This window comes from Frieseomelitta varia, unplaced genomic scaffold (genome assembly GCF_011392965.1).
Source record: "Frieseomelitta varia isolate USP_RPSP 00005682 unplaced genomic scaffold, Fvar_1.2 scaffold_412, whole genome shotgun sequence".
Classification (NCBI taxonomy): Eukaryota; Metazoa; Arthropoda; class Insecta; order Hymenoptera; family Apidae; genus Frieseomelitta; species Frieseomelitta varia.
In genome coordinates, this window is record NW_025110160.1 from 137,437 (window position 1) to 165,010 (window position 27,574).

At 35.5% G+C, this 27,574-nt stretch overlaps 3 protein-coding genes and 2 long non-coding RNA genes across 12 annotated transcripts; 2 read left to right on the forward strand and 3 right to left on the reverse strand.

The window, feature by feature from the left end:
* Nucleotides 1-1,671: 1,671 nt before the first annotated feature.
* Nucleotides 1,672-2,974, reverse strand: LOC122531739. The gene is made up of 2 exons (XR_006307375.1): nucleotides 2,521-2,974; nucleotides 1,672-1,804 (listed from the first exon to the last, which is right to left on the reverse strand). It is a non-coding gene; the product is annotated as an uncharacterized LOC122531739 (long non-coding RNA).
* A 501-nt stretch (nucleotides 2,975-3,475) lies between these two features.
* On the forward strand, nucleotides 3,476-5,666 carry LOC122531736 (putative Dol-P-Glc:Glc(2)Man(9)GlcNAc(2)-PP-Dol alpha-1,2-glucosyltransferase). Its single transcript, XM_043659895.1, has 4 exons — nucleotides 3,476-4,157; nucleotides 4,272-4,614; nucleotides 4,688-4,827; nucleotides 4,898-5,666. The coding sequence occupies exons 1-4, from the start codon at nucleotides 3,981-3,983 to the stop codon at nucleotides 5,633-5,635; spliced, it is 1,398 nt and encodes a 465-aa protein (XP_043515830.1). The 5' UTR covers nucleotides 3,476-3,980; the 3' UTR covers nucleotides 5,636-5,666.
* Nucleotides 5,659-8,869, reverse strand: LOC122531734 (annexin B11-like). 7 transcript variants are annotated; one of them, XM_043659890.1, is made up of 9 exons: nucleotides 8,686-8,869; nucleotides 8,425-8,463; nucleotides 7,669-8,259; nucleotides 7,374-7,550; nucleotides 7,090-7,294; nucleotides 6,862-7,014; nucleotides 6,626-6,799; nucleotides 6,373-6,554; nucleotides 5,659-6,284 (listed from the first exon to the last, which is right to left on the reverse strand). In XM_043659890.1, exons 2-9 carry the CDS (start codon nucleotides 8,440-8,442, stop codon nucleotides 6,234-6,236), a joined length of 1,551 nt encoding a protein of 516 aa, XP_043515825.1. In that variant the 5' UTR covers nucleotides 8,443-8,463; nucleotides 8,686-8,869; the 3' UTR covers nucleotides 5,659-6,233. The 7 variants fall into 7 exon arrangements, with proteins under 7 accessions (XP_043515825.1, XP_043515822.1, XP_043515824.1 ...); XM_043659887.1 differs by having other exon boundaries at nucleotides 8,425-8,541; nucleotides 8,686-8,868; XM_043659889.1 differs by lacking the exon at nucleotides 8,686-8,869 and adding an exon at nucleotides 8,542-8,679.
* Nucleotides 8,870-10,922: 2,053 nt separating this feature from the next.
* LOC122531738 (galactosylgalactosylxylosylprotein 3-beta-glucuronosyltransferase P) lies at nucleotides 10,923-26,582 on the reverse strand. Of its 2 annotated transcripts, none has more exons than XM_043659898.1 (5): nucleotides 25,530-26,582; nucleotides 15,545-15,753; nucleotides 14,432-14,858; nucleotides 12,621-12,778; nucleotides 10,923-11,684 (listed from the first exon to the last, which is right to left on the reverse strand). In XM_043659898.1, exons 2-5 carry the CDS (start codon nucleotides 15,740-15,742, stop codon nucleotides 11,286-11,288), a joined length of 1,182 nt encoding a protein of 393 aa, XP_043515833.1. In that variant the 5' UTR covers nucleotides 15,743-15,753; nucleotides 25,530-26,582; the 3' UTR covers nucleotides 10,923-11,285. The 2 variants fall into 2 exon arrangements, with proteins under 2 accessions (XP_043515833.1, XP_043515834.1); XM_043659899.1 differs by lacking the exon at nucleotides 25,530-26,582 and adding an exon at nucleotides 16,920-17,060.
* LOC122531740 lies at nucleotides 12,781-14,346 on the forward strand. The gene is made up of 2 exons (XR_006307376.1): nucleotides 12,781-13,002; nucleotides 13,625-14,346. It is a non-coding gene; the product is annotated as an uncharacterized LOC122531740 (long non-coding RNA).
* Nucleotides 26,583-27,574: the final 992 nt, after the last annotated feature.

The window sequence follows — 27,574 nt, forward strand, 5'->3', positions numbered from 1 at the left end:
CTTGCTTTTCATCTTAAGATATGTGCTATATGTATATATATAATATATATAATATACATTATATATATACAATATAATCCAGTCTTATGTACCTTGAAAAGTACTTTCAAGTTTATTATATAGCAGTTAGGTATACATTGCTCTCACAAAGAAGAGAATTTTCATCTGATTTAAGACTAGCTCATAGGCACTGCAATGGCAATTCTTTTCGGACTCGATATGTATGATGTAAAAATTTATTTTAACGCTTCTCTAGTTCATCGAACTTACTGTCACAAAGAACTTCCTTTTGTCGACGATAGGTAATGCTAAATGTGTAAATAATTTTGCCAGTGTCCCTTAACGTTTGCTTAAGGGCTGGTTGTAGTTGAGCATATAGGTCTTTTTTGTTTTGTTTTGTTTAGCGTATGTATTTAGTATTTGAGATCACACAATGACTGCAGGCATTCCACAAGTGCTGATAACATTATAAAATTTGTTACTCTACTATAAAACAAGAACATGCCTCTTCCAATCTCATTCTTTCTCTATCTCTCTGTTTCACTCTTTCATTCTCGAAGAAGACAAAACGAAGAAGAAGAAGAAAAAGAAAAAAAAAAGAATTGGAAACATTAAAAGCAATATTTAGAATCGAACGCGTACGACAAAAGTATTAGTTACCGTGTGTTTTAAGTTTCAATAGGAGAGACAAAAGATTGAGTAAAAACTAAGCATATACCTTTTTGATATTATTCTAGATATTGCTTTCAGTGTTAGCGCATGTATGTACTTTTCAAGTGTATGTTCTTCCTTTTTTTTTTCCCCTCTTGTTGTTTCTTTTCTTTTCTCTCTCTCTCTTTTTTTTTTTATTCCGTTTTAGAAAATTTTTAATGACTGAACGATACAAAATATCTCAGGTAGCCAAGTAAGTTCAAAGGATACAATGTTTTTATACAATTTCTGCCATTTTTCAATTGTACGCTCGGATCTTGGAAACTTATGGTTACGTGTGGAAAAGAAGAAGGAATAAGTTCTTCCCGTTTATTCTTCATAAAGTATTAAGCTTAACAAAATCGCTTTCACTGGTTATAGGAAAGTATTCGCAAGTAAACCGAATGTACACGTATTAATTTTAGATAGCAGTGACAAAATGTTTGCGTACCGCTAAGGAATTATTATTACTTAATAATCGTCGTTTCTCTGATATTATTCTCAATAATTTATAATTCTCTTACGATGTGTGATAAACGAAAAGGTTTTTTTAGGAGGTTCAGGAAATATTAAGCACTGATCCATTCGTAGCAGGAAATAGTAATTTCAAAAACATTGAAACAGATCATTTGCCCAAATTAATTTACAAATACCAATCCTATGCCAGTGAGCTTTATTAAGTGATATTATAAAATTAAACACTTCCTGTTGCCAATGGATTGAAAATACACTTCTCCATTTTATTTTTTTATTTTTTTTATTTTTTTTTTGAATGGCCAAATTGAAGAGTGATTTTTTTAAAATTACGAACATTTTATAACTCGGTTCCGATTCATTTATATATATATATATATATATATATATATATATATATATTAAAATCTTGTATAATAATCGAAACATTTTGACTTCAACATCGATGCGTAGTATTTATTTCATCATTCATGATTAATCGAAATTTTTCTTTCTTTTTTTTTTTTATCCATTCCAGAGAATATTTTCTGCTTAGACTGTTCGTTTATTCGAATTCGAGATGCATCAAAGAATTTTCATCCAAAACGCCCAGGGAATTTGTTGCCTTCGTCGCAGCCTCGTTGTGGCTATAATTTAAAACCTGTAAATTATTATTATTATTATCATCTCGCTTTCATTGAAAAATAAAAACAACAACATCTATAGGTTCGTCTAGAATTTACGCTGTAATTTCGATTAAGAATAAGTACTTGTACATAAGCTCAAAAAACTTTTGTCTCCCCCCCCCCTCACGCCGCTTCCCCCCCTCTGGCAAGTAATTGTTTCACGCACTACATTGTATAATCCGCATTATGCTTCGTTTGCTTTAGACTGACTAAGAAAACGAAAAGAGAAGTAAAAAAAAAAAAAAAAGAAAAAGAAGAAGAAGAAGAGAAAGAGATTAACAAGTGTAACAACGTTCTCTACTTAAGAAGAATCTAGACAATGCTAGAATTCCAACAAAAGAGAAATGCTCAGCTTTGTACAGTGCGTACATACACAATACGTATGAATTTCGTGTGTGCATACACACACACAAACACACACACACACACACACACGTGATATATACAATTTGCCTATGTCTTTTTTATGTATAATGTCCATAATGTATAAAAGGATCATGTTTTACACAGTGGCATGGGGAAAAAAGAGGAAAAAAGAAACCAAAACACGTGCATTGTACTTCAACAGAAACCCTCGACTTTACTTTATGTATGTATTTAGTGCATTGACAATTTGTCCTGTAATTATTCTCAGGTGAAAGAAAAAGAAACAAAAAAAAAAAAAAAAAATGCCATAAAGTTCGATACGTACGGTGTGAATCGATATTTCCTGAAAACGGCCAGGAAACATCATCAAATAGCGTAGAATCAAACTGAACCGTTGACTAATGTGTTGTACTAACGCATCATGTAGCCTTTGTAAGCCTCCATCTAATGATTCATCGAGGAAAAATTATATGTATTTGCTAAACGATCATTCAAGAACTAACTTCAGAGGGAAAGAAACTGATACAAATGAATAAAAATCCGACTCAATCGATTTGTACTGATACATTTGATAGAAACACATTAAAGTGTCATCCTTTTTGTGTATTCGACAAGCTCTTGATTCTATCTGAACTCTCATGATTTTTCAGAAATTCGCACAACTACCTGAAACTTCGTCTGTATTATATATTATATGTTATTTTAATTGAACGTTGATTGAATTACAAATATTAATAAGAATTAATAAGAATCGGTATATTGTATAAGTTGTTTCTTAATTCCTGTACAACATATCTTCTGAAGAAAAGTATACCAAACGAGCAAACGTTGTACATTTGTTCCCATCTATATATACATAAATATATATATTTATTTATGTATATTAAACATTTTTTCGGTTGAACAAGAAAATAGGAAGTAAGCACAATATTTAAGTAAGAAGCGTGTAACGTGTTAGAACAAGTTTGCCTGGTATATTTGCAATCCACTTATTTGTAAAATATCAATATTTGTATCCTGCCAACGTTTCTACAGATAAACGTGAAACAAGATTGCTCAGATTATTTCACCCCGACTCTGAATATTAAGTTGAAATAAACTTATTTACTTCGACATTACTGTGACGTTCATTTACTACTAAGCAAGCGTCGCGGAAGTCTAGTTCTTATTAGTTTTCTTCTTTTTCTTTTTCCTTTTTTTTTTTTTTTTTTAAATTCCAGTCGTAGAGTAATTCTAAGAATTGGAATTGAAAATTAAAAAAAACTGACAGATAAATCTTAACGAGAAATTTTCAACAACGCAAAAGGTTATGGTTGTAATGTATAATGCATTCAAACTATCAGTCATTCCTAAATGAAAGTAACTTTTCAAATAAAGATGAACACGTTGAAATAGATTTTAAACTTTCCCGCTCTTTTTCAAATCGTAGCTTCCACCGGATCGATACGTCAGCTCGTTGATTTGAAAATATCGACTCGGCGTTTACTTCACAGTGAAAACGTTGCACACGTGTTTCAAAGTTGTGCGTATACAGTGTGTTTTAAATTGTGCCGTTTTTTGACGTTAAGACGAACCTGAATTAAAGTATGAAAAGTTATTGAAATGTTCGAGAAATATTCCCAAACAATATGTTAGAATAAAATGATCGTTGTAATAAATGAATATCTTTTCCGCGTGCGTGGATCAATTTGATCGAATTGTCAGTGTCAAACTTGTTTCGTTCTTTTGTCATCTGAAAATTTCGTTTTCATTCGCTTTTCTTCGTCTCGGTTCATCAATGGAACGATGAACTCGATCTTACTTAAAGACAATCGATACGTGCAAAAGGTTTTGACAGCATTCGTTTGCCTCAGCATCGTGCAGTTATTTATTTATTTGAATCATGTACAGCCCCATTACTTCATCGACGAGGTTTTTCACGTGCCTCAGACTTTGCGATATTGCGCTGGTAATTTTACGCAGGTATGTTTCAATTAATTTTTACTGCGTTCTTTTGGTAATTGGTAAAGTTGTTGAAAATCAACTAATGAAAAGTTTCGTTTCACTATATGTATTCGAGGGATACGTTAATTTCAGTGGGATCCCAAGATTACTACTTTACCCGGATTGTACTTAATCGCAACTCTGATACTATCGCCCTTAAAACTGTGTAACGCCTTTTATATGAGATGCATAAACTTGCTTGGCACGTTTTTGAATCTGTATCTTGCTCACAGTGTAATCGAACAGATCTCGACAAGACGCTGGAAGCAAAAATGGAATGACTGGATGAAATTTACTGTCGCTTGCAATGTCATGTTATTTCCACCGTTATTTTTCTGGCATTTTTTGTATTATACAGATGTTGCATCAGTTAATGCAGTATTACTAATGTTATTGTTACACTCGTATAAACAATTTAAAACGGCGGCTTTCGTAGGTATGTATAAAAGTTAGTAAATTACAAGATACCATTCAAGGTTTCAAGACTGGCTGTTATTAATATCGTACAGGTCTTTTGTCTGTGTTGATTCGACAGACAAACATTATTTGGGTTGCGTTTATTACCGTGGAACATTTGTTTGATTTATTAGATCATAAAATAAGTAAATCAATTTCATATCAACAATACACTTCGATAATGTATTTAAAAGTAAGTAAATTATTGTTAGAAGAAATATAAATGTTTAGCATAAACTTATGCTACCATATGTTTTTTTTAGTTATTATGGGAAAAAGTAATAAGAAAAACGTGTCACAAGTGGGAATTATTTACGAGATTCATCATTCAGTTGTTCGCACAACTATTCCCCTATGTTATAGTATGTTTAACGTTTGTTACGTTTGTTATATGGAACAAGGGAATCGTAGTTGGAGATAAAAGAGCCCATGTTCCTACTATTCACATTCCTCAACTGTTATATTTTTCTACTTTTCTATTTTGCTTTTTATGGCCATACATGATCATTTATTGGAAAGATTATTTTAAGTTCGTCAGCAAACACTGGATGTTTGCAAGTTGTGTCTTGATACTTTTAACTGTAATAGTTCATTTCAACACTCTTGTACACCCATATATGCTGGCCGACAATCGACATTATGTATTTTATTTTTGGAATAAGTTAATGGGAAAGTACAAACAATTCAAATATCTTTTGGTACCTGTATATTCGTTCGCTCTATATTCAATGTTTCATGGGTTTAAACATTTAAGATTTACAACACAGGTTAATTATACTTTTATGATTTCCGTGGTACTTATTCCTCAGTTATTGATAGAACCACGTTACTTTATCGTCCCGTATATACTTTATCGACTTTTCATTAAGAAACCAAAGAAATGGCAAATTATTGCAGAATCGGCAACTACATTAATAGTAAATTTTCTGCAATTTTATATTTTTATTAACAAAGTTTTCCATTGGGATGACCAGCCTTATCCCCAAAGAATTTCATGGTAAATTTAAAGAAGAATAAAATTTTACAAACACGTTATTTATTTAATAAATTCTAACATTTCCAAAATGTATACATTTATTCCCAACCCGTATAATTTTTACAATATCTTTTAAATTCAGATTTATTTAATAAGAATATCTACAAAATATACGTAGATAAATATATAATATATTGTGTAAATATATGTGTATATATGTATATTTTATATAGTATATAAAATAAAAATATATAATAACATATTTTAAAGATAATTCTTTCGTATCATTTTTTTATAAACTTTTAATACTTTTTTTCTTTTAGGCTTTACTTATCGCAGGCTTTTACTTATAAAATACTTTTATAGTTAAAATAACAATAATCGAGACTCAAGTATTGAATTCGAAATTTGAAGCTCCGTGTCTTTTGTAAATATTGTATACAGATTTTTGTAAGTTTAGGAACATATTGCATTTATAAAAATACTTCAATATGATAATGTGGCTCATTTATAACATATTAAACGACGAATAAGTAAATAAATAGATGTAAACATTAATACCTCAAATTCACCATTAAATGCGACCAAGTATTATGGCGTATTTTTTTGCTGGCTAGAGAGCTTTAAGAGACAAGTGCTAGAAGACATTTCTTATAATGACCGGAACAATCACCCTGAAAAAAAAAAGGAAAAATCAGCTGTTAGATTCAATCAGTTAATTTTCTTTTAATCAAACTTTTTTTTTCGCTTATTGATACTAACAGATATAAAATCTTCCAGCGATTCATTATACTGTTGTCCGAATACTTGTTTGATTTCTCCCATGTCCACTTCGCAACGGGTGACAACAAGCCTGATTAAGCGATCATCATCGGTGCCGAGACCCTTCATACTCTTGTACAATTGCTCGGCAAAGAAACCGGCTCTGTTTTTCACGCATTTCACTGCAGTAAGAATAATTCAATATCAATATGTACATTGTAGTTTCACGAAACCATAATAATAACAAACCTACCAATAGCTAGAAGACCTTTTTTAACATCACCCGAGAACTCGTTCTCGATCGCATCTTCGATAGTGTGACCGGTAATATTTTCATACTCTTGGAATATCTGTCTCAACTGTGGAACGTTTCTTTGAACAAGTATTGCGTTAAACATCGATTCGTCAGTACCGAAACGGAGTTCACCTGAGAGAAACAAAACAAAAGTAGTACTGATGTGTCATGCGTTATTTACGATAATTACATACCAGCTCTGAGAAGTTCTTTGGCGTCTTCTACAGCGGCCGCTGCGTCTATGTCGAATGACTCATCTCTGTTGGCACAACATAACGATACCATTAACCGCTTGAAATTCCCGGAAGTATCGTCTCTCAAGTCATCCTCCAATGTTCTCCCGTACACTAAACGGCAAAGAGGGAAATAATTAGACATCCTACAACAGGAAAACTCGTGGTTCTATGTGAAATTATACTTACTTGCTTCGTATGCTTGTTTAATCACGCGAATTTCGTGATTGGACATAGTACACAATACTTCTATAAGAACGCACTCGTCGGTACCAATACCAGCCATTGCGTCATGTAATTCTTTGGCATAAAACTGCGGCAACGGCATCATCATAGCGAGAACCAGTTTCTCGAGGTTGCCCGACAATTCAGATTTCAAATCTTTTATAAGATCCTGTTTCACATTTCAAAACTTGAATTAATTTTAACGATACGTAAATGTTTACATTTCAATATTTTGACGTTTTTTTTACCTTTCCATAGAGGGTTTTAAATTGGACGGCAATTTCCTGACGCTGCAGATTACTGCGGTTGGCAAGCACGTGGATAATAGCTTTTTCATCCGTACCAAAACCCTTCATTGCCTTCCTTAAAACTTCTGCGTCTGCTCTGGCATCAAAATCATTGTACGGCACAACCGTGGGTGACAACTGCAACATAAACCAACCAGTATGTCATGTGAAATATCTTCCAAGCTGAGAAACAACTGAGAATTAAACCATGACGAACACTTTGAACAACGTTGCCTTTTAAACACCTTAATCTCACCTTGGTCATAAACTGACTTTTCCGGGGGACTGGGGCTGGTTTAGGTTGATAGGGGAAAGAATTAGTTTCACGTGGAGGACAGTATCCTGCACCCTGCCCCCCAGGATAGCTTCTGCCTTGATAAGAGCTCGACTTATTTGAATAAGCGTTAGAGGGAGAGTTATTATACGGAGAAGGTGTATCAAAACATTCTTTTGCATCAGGCGCGGCATGAATATTTGGATACAAGTTATAATCTCGCTGTTGCGAATATGCAGAATGCTGTCCCGGATTGTTACACGGCTGTTGCATTTGTTGGAACGGATAGGAAGGAGTTGATTGAGGCATGGGGGAAGGCATTTGTTGGAAAGAAGCTCCCGGCGCTGGAGGAGGATACTGATTCGACATGGTGGGATGACCAGGTTGTGGCGGATAAGGCGTGGAAGGATAAGGAGAGTAAGGCTGTGGCATTCCAAAAGACACAGGTGCACCACTCGTGAAGCCTATGCCGCCACTTTGAGAATAAGCACCAGGGGCAGAGGGTGTGCCAGGTGGAGCCCCGAATGATGTCGGTGGTGGCGCGTGTCCCGGGAACTGAATCACTGGTGGTCCCTTCGATAGTCAAGATGCAAATAAAAGAAAAAAACAATACGATCATACTTCCGTGTATTCACCTTCTGACTGTGAGTATCTGCATGTATGTTTTTCATGACTAGAATGCACGACGGTCCACAAAGCAAGGAAATAAAAAAAAAAAGAGAAAGTAAATATACTTACTTGATAGCCGTAACTCATCTCGATTCCTTGCGAAGCAATCTGGATCAACAAAAACCCGCGACTATATTAATCCAGTTGAATGTAAAGAACAATATATTCTTCAATGTCACTCCGTACCTGAGAATAAACAATATACGTAAGCGGGAACTACAAGATTGGAGACGCCCAGTAGAGACGTTATGAAACGACGACGAAATCGTGTTGCCACGGCCTTATATTCGAGTTATTCGCGTTGCGTGAAACACGTTTCGAAGAACTTACCCCGAAGATTGCGTAGAATTGTGTTCTACAAACGAAAGGTTCGACTATCGTGACGCGTCGATAACGGGACTCGGAGCGTGAATGAGAGATATCGAATCTGGATTCAGGGGAAACGACGTTTCATCAGAAGTTACGTAGTGAGAAAGAATAAGGAAACAATTTCGATGCTACTGACGTCAATCGTGCGACGTAACTGATTGAACGAGAGGGGGTATTATGTAGAAACGTCACGAGCGAAGTGCGCGTGCGCAGCTCGGACGCGCGCGATTCGAAACATCTCGGAACCATTACCAAACTGCTCAGAACTGCGTTCGTTTCTTTTTCCTTTTTATTTTGCCATGATAAAGATTAAATGTGTCGTTCACTTTTCTCTTTGTTTTTTAGCTTCACTCATCGTTGAAGTCGTTACCATACACGCGCGCGTACACACACACGCACACACACACATGCACAAAGCCAAACGTTATCTAACAACGAGTTTTATTGCTTTCACTTGGTGTACTTCCTGGCAAATTACAGGAAATCGCAGGCTCTCGATTCGACCTGACAATTTACGCGTTTTTTACGTTTTCGAAACATTTTCACGAAATTATGTGTGTTTGTGTGTCGACAAACCTTGGCTAATGTATAAATGTGTCTATGGTTTGTAGCGTGAGGATTGCAGCAGCGCTTCGTTAACCGACCGGAAGTTGGAACGTCTAGCCGGTATTATCGAAGAGGATATTTCTAAAAAAATTACCAATTACCTCTGACGGACGTGAAACAATGGCCAGTTAACGAACCAAAATCTCAGCCAATTAACGTAGCTCTATTGCAAGTTGTAAATATCGAATACGCAAAAGAACTATTTAAAAAAAAAAAAAAAAAACAACTTGCACTTGTCCTGCGAATTTTAAGAAAAGCTAATTAATTTGGTATTAGATAAAAAATTTGGATAACTTAACATGCAACACTGTGGTCAATACACTTTCTTTTGATAACGTTGTTGGACTAGATATAATAATGCTCCGAGCACGCACAGCATCCTAAATTATTTTTCTTGAGCAACAAGGATGCGTGGAAATGAAACTTCTCTGCTGTAATGGGTCTCGATGATCAAGAACTGGAAAATATCTCATTCAGATTCTTTTCCCTATATCACTTGCTTTGCTTACTTTGGTAATCGTATTAAGATGTACACAGCTTCGAAAAGTCTGTCGCAATTTCGAAATAACACTCTAGCTTCTGTATTTTACTCTACGTTTCGACTTTCATCGTTGAATATTATAGACTAGCGTCTCCTCGCGAAATTCTGTCGCAGACCTTTCGAAACGACTCGTTACATTTCATTTGTTTCCTACCTACGCATGCATTCGATATGAATTTACGTTCGACGATCGAAATCCCTCTTTCGTCGCGAACAATAATCTTACAATGTTTCACGCGATCCATTAAAAACCAAACGGGGGGCGTGATCGCTTCTTTTTCTCTCCTCGTTTGAGATTGGCTACTCCGTAATTTCGTTACAACGTACACATGTAGGCAATCTTCTTAAAATTAAGAGGAAACAGAAACTAACAGCATCGAGGATAAAAAGAAAAAAAAAAAGAAAACGTAACAGAAAAATAATCTTAAGGCGGTTCGCTGTTTCGCGAAACATTTGCTCGCACGTTCGTTGTCTGACAGAAATATATCACGTTGCTATGCAATAGCAACACATACACGTACACTACAAAACAATATTTGTACAACAATAAGTACTATAAAGGTAACTTGCATTCACGCTGTTCGATCAAGAACTCAAGACGTTGTTCGCTTTGTGGTTTCTAGAAAGAAAGTATCAAATCGGTCAAATATCAAACTTAGGACAGCTAAACAATGGGAAACAAACAACTTGCAAGGCGAAACGGAAGATAACGCAAGAAGTTGTATATATGTATACCGAGGAGTATGAAGTTCTTCCTCTCTCACAGTCCTCTTATTTCTATCCATTCGCTCCTACGCGAACTGATTTTTATCCTACGCGTTGCATACTAATCATCTTAACGACTGAAATTAAAGCGATACGTGAAATAACACATCACGCTGCTACGGAAACGTGTCATCATATCTTGGTTTGCTAGTTTCCTTCTTCTTTGCACAAATTTCTTCCTCTAAAAATTTTGAGCTCGAGAGAATACAATATACTTCTGTTTCAAATTTACCGGTCGCTCGATTTTGATTAAAATGACCGACTTATAATTTTTTAAAAGTAATCTTGCGCAGGTTCGATTTTTGTAAATAATACACGAATAAAATTTCTAATTTCTTCCACTCAATTTTTACACTTTTAAAGTGCTCCAAGTGGTTCTGGTGAACACCAGAACCACTTTAAAGTGCTCCAAGTGGTTCTAAGAACAAAGCACGCAACTCGTGCGACCGATTCCATTTCAAACAGACTACAGAATCTCTCTCGAGTCGTTCCGAGGGAAAACGAAAAAAGAGAAAAAGATCATTGCTACGCCAATCGTTACTTCACAATACTTCAGGCACTGAATCACTTTGTTCGTCGTACTTGGTTAACGATTAAAATCAGAGATTGAACTTGAAAGCGCGGTCGCAGCAGCCAGAGAGGCTACTCATCATACTATTTGCTGCTTCAATTTAACGAGGTTCGTTTCACCGTACAGTTTCATGTCGAGTGGCGCGCTCGGCTCGTTCTTCTTCGTCTGCGTGTGCCAGGCGAGCACCCTGGTGCAGTTGTCGGCGAGGAACTCGATCTCCTTCGGCTCGAACGGCGCCAGACTCTTCAGGAAACCGTCCTCCTCGTAGCCGGCCTTGAACGGCATCGACGCGTTCGGCCTCTGCAACAGGAACTTGACGCTCACCGCGAAACCCGCCATGTCCACCGGGAACTTCCGACCGGCGATCCAGCCGTCGTAAAACCCGACGAACTTCTCGTTCTTGATGATCGGCGAGCTCAGGCCGAACTTGGTGCACAAACCCACCGGGAACATGGAGACTCGTTTCGTCTTGCGAATCTGAAATACAAGATTCCATGTAAAATATGTTTCTGCCGTTTTGCTTTTTTTTTGCTTTTTTTCTACATAAATCAATTACTACCGGTGACGATTTATTTCTGGTTTTTTTTGGAAAGTAACATCCGAGCTCGTCATCCAAATATCATTAACACTGGAACTACCGGCCGTGAATTGAAACGTGAAATTTCCATTTAAAAAAAAATCATTTAAATTTTTAAAAATATATTATTTTTCTATATATCACTGTTTTTCTAATATTATACTATATATATATATATATAGTTTCTAATATTATACTATACATATATATAGTAATATATATTACTATATATTTTGTATATAGTAATATTTTATTTATATATTACTATATAATAAAATATTATATTATTATATATATTACTATATATGTATATTATACTATATATTATATATAATATATTATAATAGTATATAACTATATAATATATAACTATTATAATATATATATTATATTATAATATTATAGTATAATATACTATATATTATTTGTCTATAAAATTTCCAACAAAAATGACAAATTGGTCATTTTAACTATTTTGGTAGTTCCAGCGTTGAAATATTATTGACGCGAGCTTACAATTGAAGTACAACATACCGGGTGTTCCATGTGAAATTGACCACCCGGTAATTTTCTCTTAAACTACAGAGAGAAATGTCAAACAACGTTTCAAAGTTTTGTTTGAAACATTTTTCTTTATGGCGAATTAAAAGAAAATCACGTGGTTGGCTTTATATGGAACAGCCAACCCCCCTACAATTAAAACATAACCTCTACTTAAACTTATAATTAAAATATAAATACAATTAAAATGTTATTAACACGATATTTTTAATGTGTTGTTTCTTTAAGATAAGTATTAAAGTTCCTCCTGCGAATTCGTAAGAGGAATTTAATACCTCGTCGAAAAGAGCTATGTCGTAGGTATTGTCGTCGTCGGCAAAGTAAAACACGCCGTCGGTCGCGTTCGCCCTGATCCACTGTAGGCCACGATTCCGATTGGACACACCTCGCGGTTTGGCACCCTTCTTCTGCTTGTACTTCTCAGGCATTGGAGCTGGAAAGGGGAAAGTTAGTTACAAAATTGTCCGATCGTCGAACGGTTAATTCCGTGCCGCGGCTCGACCGTAAATCGGCCAAATCGTGCAAGGGCCGACACGATTCCCCGATTCGGACAGTCGGACATCACGACTACATATTTAAACGCGCGGCCAACAAAATCAATACAACGCTTTTTCATCGAGACCTTTACGGCTGTTCGAATTAATTTTCCCCGACGAGGTACCAATCGATCAACGAAATTAATTTTCACTGCAACTATTTACGTACTCGACGGCGAATTTGTTTCTCAATGTTCGATAATTAACCGATTTTCGCTGCGTCAAAATTTGGGAACGACACGAGTATTTTTAACCTCTATAGCAGGATTTTTAACCTCTTTGCAGTATGACGAGCATACTCGTCGCGAAGAAATTGGCAATTTTCCATCTAATGAGTATATACTCGTCGTTCGAGAAAAGTAACTACAATTTGTTACTCAAATTAAATTCTTTGTGGAAAATAAAATATACTTGCAAATTTTAGACATTTTAGAATATTTTGAGACTGGACTCGAGACTACATCATTTTTTAATAATTTCTTGCTATTGGTATTAATTATCATTAATTAATATTAATTAAAACAAACAATAAAATTGTTAATTTAAAAAAAAAAGAACTAGTATCATTTCCTAGTGTAATTTAATTCAGTTTTAGAGGTTAAGTTATTGTACGAGTCTTATTGTTGGCAGTTTGTATCAATAACGCGATTTTTAAATTCATCTTAATGTTGATAGTTCATATCAACAGAAGCAATTGAACATTTATTCGAATCGAAACTTCTTGTGTTTCTTTTTCTTTTCAGTTGTTTTTCTCCTTGTACTTGGAAAAATTTGGCAGACAAATACACTCAAAAACAAAAGTTTTCCAAAGTTTTCCCCTGAAACGAAGCAATAAGGGAAGAACAGATATCACAAACTATTCTTGACTGGCCCTTAATTGCTTATAATTTTGACACTGAGTTCTAATCTAATTTTCTAATGATCTAATTTTTTGGGGGGAGGACATTGTACAAACAGCTCGGACTTCCTCTTTTCATAATTTGCTAATACACTTGGTGTCGTATAATAGTATAATATTTGAACAGACGCCTAGAATGAAGGCTATAATAACGACGTCAAGAAGAGCAAAAGTATTTCAGAAGAAGAAATTTCTGAAGACAGTCCCGAGCCAATTGACACTCATTGGAATAATTTGCATAATTCAGAATTGAATTCACATAAACCAGACATCTTATTCCTTCTTACAAAACTTCGAAAATTAACAGAGGATATTATTTATCCAGAGATTAAAACTATGTATCTCTTGAACATGAAAACTATGTCACTCTTGTATATTGTTCTAATCTAACCTAATCTAACCTAACCTACGCCCCGAATGCACGTTGACGTATGCTTGAAATTCAAACGACGATCACACGTTGGAAAGATCATACAATCGACAAAATCTCGTGTTAATTATCATTCGAATGATCATTTCCAATGCATTCCGTGTCATTTTATTTACAAACTGAATAAACTGCTTCGTGCTTCGAACAAATTGCTGGTAGACACGATACAAAAGAAAAAAGGGAAAAAATTTGTAAATTGATATTTTCATTCAGATGTACTACCAGTGAGATGTTCGAAATTCAGTCCTGTTCGCTCCAGCAGCCTCGTGACTTGCTTCGTGGCAACGGCCGCGTCCTCGATAACAAGCCAGTGAACGTTCTTCACCAACATCAGTGTGTGCGACATCCTGGTGAGCTCCGGTATCTGTTCCGGCCGGCGATACGTCGGCGTGATTATGTACAGCGGTTCCGGCGTTCTCTCCGACAAACTGACCGGCGACGACGACGACGATGACGATTCCTGGCTGCGTTGGCTCGACGTGGCGTTCCGACTGGGCTCGAGTCGTCCGGGTCGCGTGATCTTCGAATTATTCTCGGGCAGCTCGAACACGTTCCTCCTCAGGTGATTCACCAGCTGCTGTATCAACGTCGACGCGACGTCCGGACTGAGCCCGTTAGTTTCTTGAACCTTACGCACCGCGCTTTTGATCTGCAAGGCAAGAAAGGCAGGTCACGGATATAGGTTGGCCACTGAAAAGGTTTTGGAAAAGTCATAACTTGTTCATTTTCTTTTTTTGTAGGTTATTTATATATTATAAATATATATTAATATGTATATAATATAATATATAGATATAATTAAATAATATTAAATATAATATATAATATATAAATGTATATTATAAATATTTATATATATTATTAACCTACTATAACTTAATATATTATATATATTATATATATTAAGTTATTAAGTTATATTATTAATTAAGTTATTATATATATTAAGTTATATTATTAACCTACTATAACTTAATATATTATATATATATTAGGTTATAGTAATACATTATATATACATTAGTTATTTTTTTAGGTTATTATTAATATATGTGTAATATATATTTTATAAATAATTAATAATAAATAATAAATATTAACAAATAATATATTAATATATTTTCTATATAAGTTATCCATATAACTCTCTATAGTTTATAGAAAAAATATACGAACAATATATTTCCAAGAAAAAAAATAATAAAAAATTTAAAAAACACGTGTAAAAGTTATTTCTGTTTTATATCATTCAATCTTTCAGTGACCACTCTATATTTTCTATATTCGTTGTCGGCAAACGGAAGAGGAATTCTCCTGAATCTTTCGTTGGTTTACCATCTCTTCCGTGAGCTTCGACGTCCTCACGTAGCGTTCCACTTCCTCCTGGGAGAGAACGGGGCCGTCTTCCGCGGAGCCGCCCCCGTTGAAGTCCGTCATTTGATCGAATCGCACGCTGGTGGACAAATGGTACTGGTAGAACACCACGAACAGACCGATTAAGGCTACCACCCCCATTTTCATGGATGGCTTCATTATACCGAGAGCTGCAAACAAAAGTGGTTGAGTGAATGATTCGCGTGCATGGGAGAAATTGACATTAACTGATATTAATGAAGAACAAGTAGAACATCGGTTCTAGTTCATTAATTCCCTGAAAAGAAAGGAGTTGAAATAAAAACACAAAGCATGGAGTTTTGATACACAAAGGGAGACTTGTGTGAAAGTTTTTGAAGGGTCGGGGATTTATGAGAGGAGGGGATACTAATAAATCAAAAGCCTAATCAAAGGATACAGAAAAGAAAAGAGGGAAAGAACTACCTTCTACAAAATGGTAGAATTACCAAAATTGGTAATTAATTTTTGAAGACACGAATGACTCATCAAGAATAAAACACATAAGTAAAAGACCAATAATTTAAACAATAATTTATGTGAGATACTTTATAGATATAAAACAATGTATTCTTGTATTTTATTTTCAGAAATAGATATAAAACAACGTATTCTTGTACTTTATTTTCAGAAATAGATATGAAACAATATATTTTTGTATTTTGTCTTCAGAAACAAAGTACATAAATAAAAGACCAATTAATGATCAAATAATGACCAATAATTAACAAAATAATTTTTGTTAGATACTTTATAAATATAAAACAGTATATTTTTAGAGACTTGAATGATCCTTCACGAGGTATATAAATAAAAGCTTGCGTATTCTACTATATAAAGTTTCTGCTTTTTTTCTACTTTAATACCTCTGATGGAAATTTTATGCTTCAGTCATGCATAGTTCCAGTGTCAGTACGTTCCCAAAAATAATCCTCCCTTATTACACTATACACTAGAATTACCAAAGTGATGAAAATGATCAATGATTGAATAATATTTTTTGTTACATGCTTTATAGATAGATAAACTTTTGTTACACACTTTGTGTATAGATAATGTATATCTATATAAACATACTTTACAGATATATACTAGACAAATGTATTTTTACAGACTTGAATGATTATGTCACAAATAAAATACACGGATAAAAGCTCGCGTATCCCATTGCATTATAAAGATTCTCTCTGTTTTCTCTCCTCTGATGGAAGTTTCACTCTTTAGTCGTCGGTGGTTCTTGCGTTTAAGCATCTCGCGTCGAGTTAATCGCTATCAATTATTATTAGTGACAATTCCAAACGGATTTCAGCGAACTTACAAAGGTGATATTCGAAAGGTGTCTCCCTTCTCGGCTCCTCTGCCCTTTTTCGTTTTTTCTCTCGACCGAGATGATGCTTGACAAACGAACGAGCTTACAAAATTAGGAACTGTACGCTGACACCGTCGCTGTACCAACACCACAAAGGGGAACCGATAAGATACAACACGTTTCCGGCGATATGCTCGCGCTTCTTTGTGCATGCGAGATTTTTGAAATTAATAAGTTGATAAGGAATTATTAAGTTGAACGCGATAAGCGCGTGACGAACGCACTTACGATTTCTTCTCGCACTGTTTTCGCATAAATTCCTGTTCACTTCGGGCGTCGTACGTGATTATCTACGGGCTACAAAATTGAGACTACGTATTTGGTTTTTCACGTGAAGTCGAACGAAAATTTTATTTGATAAAGTTATTCTCGATAATTATATCGTCGAGTTGATTTTATTATATTGTTTGTTACATATTATATTGTATATTACGTTATGATTATTATTATACTGTTATTTCACTTGTCGATCGTATCGTGGATGAAACCGATTAGAAATGAAGAATTATAATTATTATTGCATTATTATTTTATTCGTTTTATTATATTGAACAAATTTATTGTAGGAAATGGAGAATTCCATCTTTAATAATAATAATAATAATAATAATAATAATAATAATAATAAGTCGGTATTACGTGATTAACTAGAATTTAAAATTATTATCACACGTCGAGAAAGGATCAAATTCTAAAAATTCTAAAAACAGTTGTCCATTTGTGAACGTGAATTCAGAAAATATTTCAATTACGTTTATCGTATTACGATAAATTTAATAATTAGTGATTAGATTGTGCCAGATAAATTTTAGGCAGATAAGACACACGCAATATACGTGTTGTCCAAAAGTTTGAACTACTGTTTAAAGATCTACATCGATTGAGCGCATCTCAAGTATAAATATAAAATATCATATTTTATAATTATATTATATATTTATATTTATATTATAAATATTATACTGTGCTACAAGTATAATGTATAATATATAACAGATAATAATTATACTTATATAAATTTATAAAAGTGTAAATATTATATACATATATATATGATTTTCTCACTGAATTATCTATTTTCGTTTCTCAGTATCGCTCACGGAAGAACTTATACTTATGCTTAACTTATCTTGACGAATAAAGTTATGATTTATTGCAATATCCTTTTCTGCAGAACATATCAAATTCACATTCTCTTCTTCAGCAAACACGGAAATATACAATGGCCATCTATAGAGAAAATGCCACATTACCGACCGATGTCTGGCCAATATAACCTCTTGTACTAGTAACTGGTTCGCGGACCGTAACGAGTGACCAAACCGTATAAAATAATTCGTCTTCTTTTTTGAATTCATCGGTATAGATAACTGGATAGATAAATTACTAAGAAGTAATAAGTTTATTATTTGTTTTGCCTAGGTCACATTTCAATATACTTAAAACTGAGAAAATATTACAATTTTGAGACAAAGAATTCTCGATGTGCGTGGCACGTCACTCCAGCGCAAGAGGTTAATTCGTTTCGAGAATTTGTCCGAGAACGGGAGGACACTCGCTACAATTCTTAATCAATTGGCAAAGACTTTTATTACATGTACAGGCCATTCTTGACATCGTTCGCTAATCCGTGCAGACGTAAAAATTCGTTTCAACGCGATAATACAATATTTAAGATTCAGCACGTACGATGACTGACTTTAATAACAAGTATTGACAAGATCTCAATTCTAAAAGTCAGACAAATTATTATTCCAAATTCCAAAATTATCTTTAAATTCAAAGATTGTTAATTAAAAAATTATTAATTATACTGATATAAATTTATATAATACGTGATAAATTTATAAATATAAATATTATAAAATAATATTAAATATATTAATAAAATAAATATAAATATATTATAAAATAATATTAAAATAATATAAAATATTATTTATAAAGTATAAATATTATATTACGTTATCTTTCTAACGAGTTAGTCGAACAGAAGTCCTTCGCGCGAAGCAGTAAAAAAAAAATTCTATCTCCCACTATTACGTAGTTCGCATTCGCCTAATTCACGATACACTTTGCAGTATGATGAGAAAAGAAAAAGAAAAAAAAAGTAGAAGAATGTAAACACAGTTTGAAGTCTACCTTGTGTAATTGTTGATGATGACGAAAGCACCGATTAAATATACCGCATTATCGTCGATTGAAAACAATACTAATAAAAAAACGCGGAGAAACTGGCGTGTCATCGTGATAACGGTGAACACAGCACCGCTAATTATAGACACTCTCGTTGATTGGTATTCAGGCGTATTTCGTTGAAAATGGGGTTGAAATAATTCTACTGAATTATGGCATTTGTACCATTATGCCACATATTCGGGGTAACAGTAACCGGCCATTTAAAACACGACGAAAATTCTTTTATACGTCTTGTTATCACTGATATACTGTTTTTCTAAATAACCATTACTATTTTCTAAATGACTATACTATTTTCTACACTTTCTAAATGACTATATATATTTTCTATCTCTACTTCTACTCTATACCTCTACACTATCTTCTGTGACTATACTATTTTCTATACTTGTGTACTATCCTCTCTAACTATTTTCTATACTTCTGTACTGTCTCCTATAACTATACTATTTTCTGTACTTTTATGTTATTTTTTATACTTCTCTACTAACTTCTGTAGCTATACTATACTATTTTCTGTACTTCTACACTATCTTCTATAGCTATACTATTTTCTATACTACTTTCCATACTTTGATACTATTTTCTATACTTCTACACTATCTTCTATAGCTATACTATTTTCTATACTACTTTTCATACTTCTGTACTATTTTCTATACTTCTGTGTTATCTTCTATAACTGTATTATTTTCTGTACTATCTTCTATACTATCTTCTATGCTATTTACTATACTATTTTCAAAAGAAAACATCCATCGGATTTAAGCAACTAATAACGTGATTCCAGACTTAGTACAGACCAGGGCTTCTCAGACTTTTCCACCCTGCTTTACCCGAGCAAATATTTTCGCGACCCTGGGTGTAGAACCCGTGATTCCCAACGTAGGGTCCACGCCCTACAAGGGAACAATTTGATTTTCTAGAGGGGCAATTCCTACTGAATTTTTTACATTTCACCTTAAGAAGAGCTCAGATTGTAAATTTAAATTTATTAGGTACCTTTTATTTTATAACAATTTAAATAATCGAAAAAGCTTCCATTAAAATTATTTTATATTTGCGCGTGTTTCAGTTTTCTTTTGTGAAATGTTTTTCAAACTTTATTCGTTGTTCATCATTTTCTATATTAATTTTTATATTACCAGAGAGAGAGAGAGAGAGAGAGAGAGAGAGAGAGAGAGAGAGAGAGAGAGAGAGAGCAAACGAGAAAGGAAAGAGAAGAAATATTAAATTCACTTTCCTCCACAATCATTGAGTTGAAACATCACAAATTGTGTGTTCAACTCCCTCGCGTTTAACCGCGTGAAAAAATTCGTGGAAAATTTCTTCCCCTCTAAACTGGATCCACCTGGTAGGTTCAGTATTCCGAACTGCTGAACTTTCATTCGAATCTCTAAAATAGCGTTTCAAACGCTTTCGTTTGAACAAACATGGCGGAGAAAAAAAAGAACAAAAAGATTGGTTTCGTCTTCTCGATACAGTTTTGTACAGTATAGAGTGTATCGAGTTAAACTGAACATTGAAATAACGCGTTGACTTTCAACGAAATAACAGCGTGAAAGATCATCTGGAAAGTGAATTATCTAGCGAACGAATTACGCGCATTAACCTCTTGCGCTAGTAACTGGTTTGAGGACCATAACGAGTGGCCAAACCGTATACAATAACTCGCCGCTTTCTTTTTGAACTCGTCGGTATATCACTAGATAGAAATGATTGAGAAGTAATAAATTTATTACTTGTTTTGCCTGGGTTATACTTAAATATACTTAAAACTGAGAAAATATAATTTTGGAACAAAAACTTCTCGACGTGCGTGGCACGTCATTACTGCGCAAGAAGTTAACCACGTTGCGCTGGCAACTGATGGCGGACCGTAACGAGTGGCCAAACCGTATACAATAATTCGTCGCTCTCTTTTTGAACTCGTCGGTATATCACTAGATAGAAATGATTGAGAAGTAATAAATTTATTACTTGTTTTGCCTGGGTTATACTTAAATATACTTAAAACTGAGAAAATATAATTTTGGAACAAAAACTTCTCGACGTGCGTGGCACGTCATTACTGCGCAAGAAGTTAACCACGTTGCGCTGGCAACTGATGGCGGACCGTAACGAGTGGCCAAACCGTATACAATAACTCGCCGCTTTCTTTTTGAACTCGTCGGTATATCACTAGATAGAAATGATTGAGAAGTAATAAATTTATTACTTGTTTTGCCTGGGTTATACTTAATAATACTTAAAACTGAGAAAATATTGCAATTTTGGGCCGTATTGCAATTCTCGTCATTGCAGCGCAAGAGGTTAACACGCGTAGTTAATATTTTCGGCAAAGGACCGTGACATGCGTGGCGAGACCGGTGTTTGTGAAACGCGTAGTATCGCGCGCGAGCCCGCCGCCATCATCATTATTCACTGGTGCAATATCGAAGATGGTTCTGACGAAAGCGCGCGTTTGTTTCGCCATCGAGAACCGCAAATTCGCGACAGGAGTTCCGTACAGTTTCATATCCGCGTGATAAATTACGTTCCGCTTGCCGATGCTCGTATAGAATTTACGGGACGGGTTTACGCTCTCTCCCTCCCTCTCTCGTTAAACGTTAAATATTTTTGCAGCACGACGTTGCGCGCACACGACTAATTGGTTAAAAATAATCCCTACGACCTTCCAAGTTCCACGGTTTAACCCAAACTACGTACGTTTAATATTCGCTGGCGAGTGAAAAAAATCGGAAAGGTTCCTCGCCGAGCCATTTTCTGCGAATTTTTTCCTCCTTCGATCTGCGCGTTGGTTAAAAGCTTATTCGACTGAAATAATTTAAATACGACGTAAAGAATGGGAAAATCTACATTTTCGAAATTAACATATAATATAATCCTGTCAAATTAATTATTTTTTTGAACTTAACAAGCACTCTTTTCGCAAATTTGCCTGCAAGTTAACTAAAAAAATCACCGACGACTGGTTTTGATCATTGTATTTAATTATTTCTCCTCGAGTACGAGAGTAGCTGGATGGAAAAAAAAAAATGTTATTTTTAATAAGTTCCTCTTCAGCAATTATGTCAGCAATTATTAAAAATAACAAAAAAATATTTTTAAAGGTTTAAATAACAAAGGAAATGTTATTTTTAATTTTTCGTGTCAGCAATTATTAAAAATAACAAAAGGAATGTTGCTTTTAATAAATTTAATTTGTCATCGCGAGCACACTTTATGTGTACAGGGTGGGCCAAAAATCATTCTCTACTAAAAAAAATCCGTAATTCTTTTGTTACATATTTCTCTTAATCTTTGTTTTACAGAATAAAGTACACTAGTTTAAATTCACGTTTGAACTTAAATTTAATTTAAAATTAATAAAATTAGTTTTTTCTTATAAAAAAAAAAAAAGGTGAGAAGAAACTTTTGGACCACTCTATACATAACTAGGGTGGTCCTGAACATAATCTACACACAAAAAGAAGAAAAAAAAATTGTATAAAATTCGAGACCAAATGTTTTGTTACAGAATTACGAATAAATATTGTTACACACGAGACACGTAAATAGCATTTTCCATTACAGTGGACGCAAACGATGTCGTTAAGCGTGTGTCCATTTTCACGTGCCAACGGTTTCGCGTCGTTCATTGTAACAATACAACGAAAGACAATTTTTAACTCCACCGAGAGCTTGATATCGGCGAATAATGGAATTAATAACGCAAGAAGGTCTCTGCGAGTTTCAATAAAATTAATTTTTAATTCCTTTAATTCTTTGCGCTAGTTCTTCGCACGACGTTACTTCGAGTAAATCTTTTGTTTCGGATTGGTCCACAAGTAAAAAAAGCGTAGCTGCCTAATTTCATGCGTATAAACGAGGCGTTCCTTTTTTTTTTTTTTTTTGGACAAACTTTGTGTAACATTTCTTTTGTTTTCTCATGTGTGGATCAAACCCTTGGGAGTTTAGTCGTTTAATGGCGACTGAAGCACAGAGTTTCCACTAGAGAGACATTAAAGCCTCAAAAAAAAAAAGAGGTAGAAAAAACATTATGACACAATAGAATACACGAGCTTCGATTTATACATTTTGCGGGCAATCATTTAAATCTCTAAAACTACGCTGTTTTGCATCAATAAAATTTCTAATAATGAGAATTTTTTAGAGAGGGCCAATTCGAGAACGATTAACCTCTTGCGCTGGAATGACGTGCCACGCACGTCGAGAATATTTGGCCCAGAATTGCAATATTTTCTCAGTTTTAAGTACATTGAAATATAACCCAGGCGAAACAAATAATAAATTTATTATTTCCTAGTAATTTCTATTCAGTATACCGATGAATTCAGAAAAGAAGACGAGTTGTATACGGCTTGGTCACTCGTTATGGTCCGCAATCAGTTACCAGCGAATTGTTTGTGTTTCTTTAAATGAAAATTTTTCTTTCTAATGTTTTTTTCTTACGGATGTCATACTTTGCAGAACTTTGTTTGAACCCTGAAATTAACGGCCTTTTAGGCTTTCTCCAGATCAAAAATTCACTTTTCGAATAATAAGAAATGACGTGTTGTCACAGAAAAGGATCGAGATTTTAGAGATGCTTAGTTGAGCTAAAAAGGTTGAGAACCACTGTTCTAGTTAAGTTCGAGGCATGAATATTCTTAATTCTATTCGCGACCGCCGTCTCATTCGGAAAATTAAGATTCACACACGTGACCAAGAGACAGATCATGCGTGCAGAGATTTTAGGTTGTTTAACAATTTCGTCAAACACGCGCGGAATGAACGCGCGATGAATTTATTAAAATCCGAGAGATTAAAAAGACATTAGCATTGCAAAATCCAGCCTTCAGATGCATCGTCAATTATGAGCGCAATCGCGTATAATTAGGTTGATGGGGGGGGGGGGGGGGGCTTGTGCCAGTATCACAGTAAATATCCAAAATAAATAATTCATTGTAACAAGGAACCGAAGAGAAATGATAGAAACGGAGGAACGAGAACGGCGAGAAAATTTCAACGGTGCGCGGAACGACGTTACATAATGAAATCAGAGGTTTGCGAATAGCCTGCTAAAGGATCGATTAGACTTAATTTAGCGCCATTGACAGACGTACATCACTCGCTGCAGTATCAACTTTTGTGTGTGTGTGTGTGTGTGTGTGTGTGTGTGTGTGTGTGTGTGTGTGTGTGTGTGTGTGTGTGTGTATGNTTTTGTGTGTGTGTGTGTGTGTGTGTGTGTGTGTGTGTGTGTGTGTGTGTGTGTGTGTGTGTGTGTGTATGTAGGTCACACAAAAAACTGCAATTCCCCCCGACCCTGTTTGTTAACCCTTTCAATTTAGCGGCGCCGCTTCAACGACACCACCGGCGAATTTCCCTTTATTTTCCCAACCGAGAAAATCTCTTCTCTTTTTACTCGGAGAAATCGTTCAACTCGACTCGGCTCTGTGCCCGTGTCTCAAACGTCTCTCTCTCTCTCTCCCTTTCTTTCTCTCTCTTTCGGGTGACTTCGTTTTCCCTCGTTTTCTGGCCGGTAATAAGCAGGGAGAGTCACCGACACGCGAAATCAAAACATTTCTCGATCGTCCTTTCCCTAACCTTTCTGTTTGGTCGACCACTATGGGGTTGGCCACGATTAGATCAGTTTCGAGTTGCAAAAGTTGTAGAACTCTTTTTTTTTTTTTTGTTTCTGTTTTTCTCGAAAATAAAAATTCACGATTTGTAAATCTGTGAAAACAACAAGATCAAAGCTTGAAACGTTGCAGCGTATACCGGGCGAATCCCGTTTAAAAAAACGCGATCGTTTGCCTTTTTCCAGCCTTTTTTTGCTTAGGTGTCAGGCGATTCAACTGACAGTTGGAGGAATTAACAAGCCTGGATGATTAATACACCTGGACGATGTTTCAGTTGTGAGAAAAAATTAGACGAGGATTTTAAACTAATGATCTTAACTTAACGAAACTACCTAAAATTACTGCCATGAAATCTTCATCAGAAAAAGGTGGAAAAACTTCATAATACGAGGTTTTATTTATATATTTTATAAAAAGAAAATCATTTAAATCTCACAAATAGATGGACGAAATTTTACAAAAATTATAAAAAACTAAAGTTACAAGTTAGTCGTTTTGATCACTTCCGGTGGTTCTAGCGTTGTGATAATACTGCTGAAATCAGTAGGGCAGGAAACCGCAGAAAACCGCCCTAATTAAGTTCGATTTATTTTTCCAGTTGATTTCCGCAGACTGACGCGAACTTCCGCCAAAATAAATCGACTAATTCATCTTCGACGTTGGTATCGACTTAACGTACCATAAATTCAACCCTCCTCCACCTCCCCATTCGTCCAAGTCGACAATTAAAACTTACCTGATAAACGGTGTTCATACTCCGCTCACGAGTTGCGATTGTTCTGCTTTCCTGTTTCTGTACTAGGCTTGCACGTAGAAAATCCAGCTTATCGTGTCACGTGTCAAATGTTCGCGCGTCCTTTTTTTGTTCTTTCTTTTGTTCCTCTTTTCTTCTTTCTACGAGACGAGAAACAATGGCACGGTAACTATGGTACCGCTACAGTCGTTTAGCGACATTATTGACAGAACGCCGTTGGAGTCTTCTATTTTCGACACTATAGTGATTTTCCCTCTCTACGATCACCGGTCGGCGAATGTTATTATTACCACCGTGTATTGTGCGTTTGTTACACATATATGTTAAACGTAACGTCTTGTCGTTGTTCCAGTCCGAGTCAATGTTTCTTTAAATATCATCCACACGAGTCGACGAGTTTTCGAGCAAGAAGAGGATCCACTTAACAACCGCGACGGGCTCCATCGAGCATCGTTTTTAGCACAGTTTTCCACCTGCAAACGAAGACGCAGAGACGGACTGACTGACAGACGAATTTCACAGGGAGGATTCGCTGCCCCGCGCCTCGAGTCTCGTGAATTCTCTGAACGATACCGCGACTGTATTCAGTGTTCGCGAGGCCGGCTGACGGAAGCACATTGTCACTGGCATGGCTGGAGAGACTGAACGAAGAAAAGAAAAAACGAGGGATTGACCCCGTTTTTATTGCGACGTGTCGCCGGTTTCTGCCCTCGCCGCTGTAATTACACCGTAACACCTCGATCGCTTGGCGAATGTATTTTTAGCAGGGAGTCGCGAGCCGCTTCGAAACGTCGGCCACATGTCGCGTTCCGCCACGAACTTGGGGCAAGACCGTCGATTGTTTTTTCGTGACGTCGTCTGGTTGGAACCTGGCCGATCGTCTCGTCGAGACCTGCGTGCCCGTCCACCACCCAACGTGTGTGCACTTGGTTCGCGTTCTGTCAGCGAACGCGGTGGGACACAGCACCGCCGACGAGGAACAACGACGGACGACGACACTCCTCCGTTGGCTGACACTGAACTGTTCTGTTCCTTCGTCGCATTCCCCTTGTGCGAACCGTCTACGTTCGCCTACCCCCCACTATTCCGTTTCAGCTGGCGCAGCAGCCGACGCCGTCACTGCTCTTATACATACATATATATATATATATATATATATATATATATCTCTATGCATATGTACATTTATATATATGCACATGTATAATACATACGCGCGCGCACACACACACACACACACACACACATAGGGGGTCCCATTTTAACCTATAAACGCAATTATCTCCGAAACTAGTCGTCGTTTGAAAAAATGTCTCGAATGCAATTTTTCCTGTTTTCACAAGGTGGTAATTTGCTACACTTAATTTGTCTCCAGATAGATATGCGTACGTCGTATAGTATGTTTTCAAGTATAATTACGTGATTTGTTTTACGTCAGTCGACGCGGAAGGTGGTTTTCTGTAAAAAAAAAAGTATCAACATACGTGTACGGAGAAGTTGTTAGTTCGGCAGGTACTTTCATTCGAATTTCGTAGATGAAGAAGGACAAGAGTGTACGTAGATTTTATAAAAAGAATATCTTCCAGACTAACGATTTTTGGACGTAAGTTGATACCTTTTTTTTTTTTTTTTTTTTTGTGGAGAACCTGCTGCATCGACTGATGCAAAAGGAAATTACGTAATTACGCTGGAAAAAAATAGTAGCGACCTTTGTATCTTCTGCACATGTCCAAGTGTATCAAACGATTGCAAACCTCTCAAAACAGGAAAGAAAAGTATTCGAGGCATTGTTTTAAAGTTTCGGGTTAAATTTTGCAGGTTAAAATAGGACACCCTGTATATAGAATCTATATAGAGTACGTATATTGCGTGCATGTGTATATATGCTGTACTGAATCACGTGGGAGAATGCACTTATTTGACGCAGAGTAGGTGTTTTTTATCGATCCTCGAGACATCCACGTGATGAACGTTTCCGATTGAGCGATCAGACGGTCAATTGAATTTGGCTATCGGCTTCCCCGTTT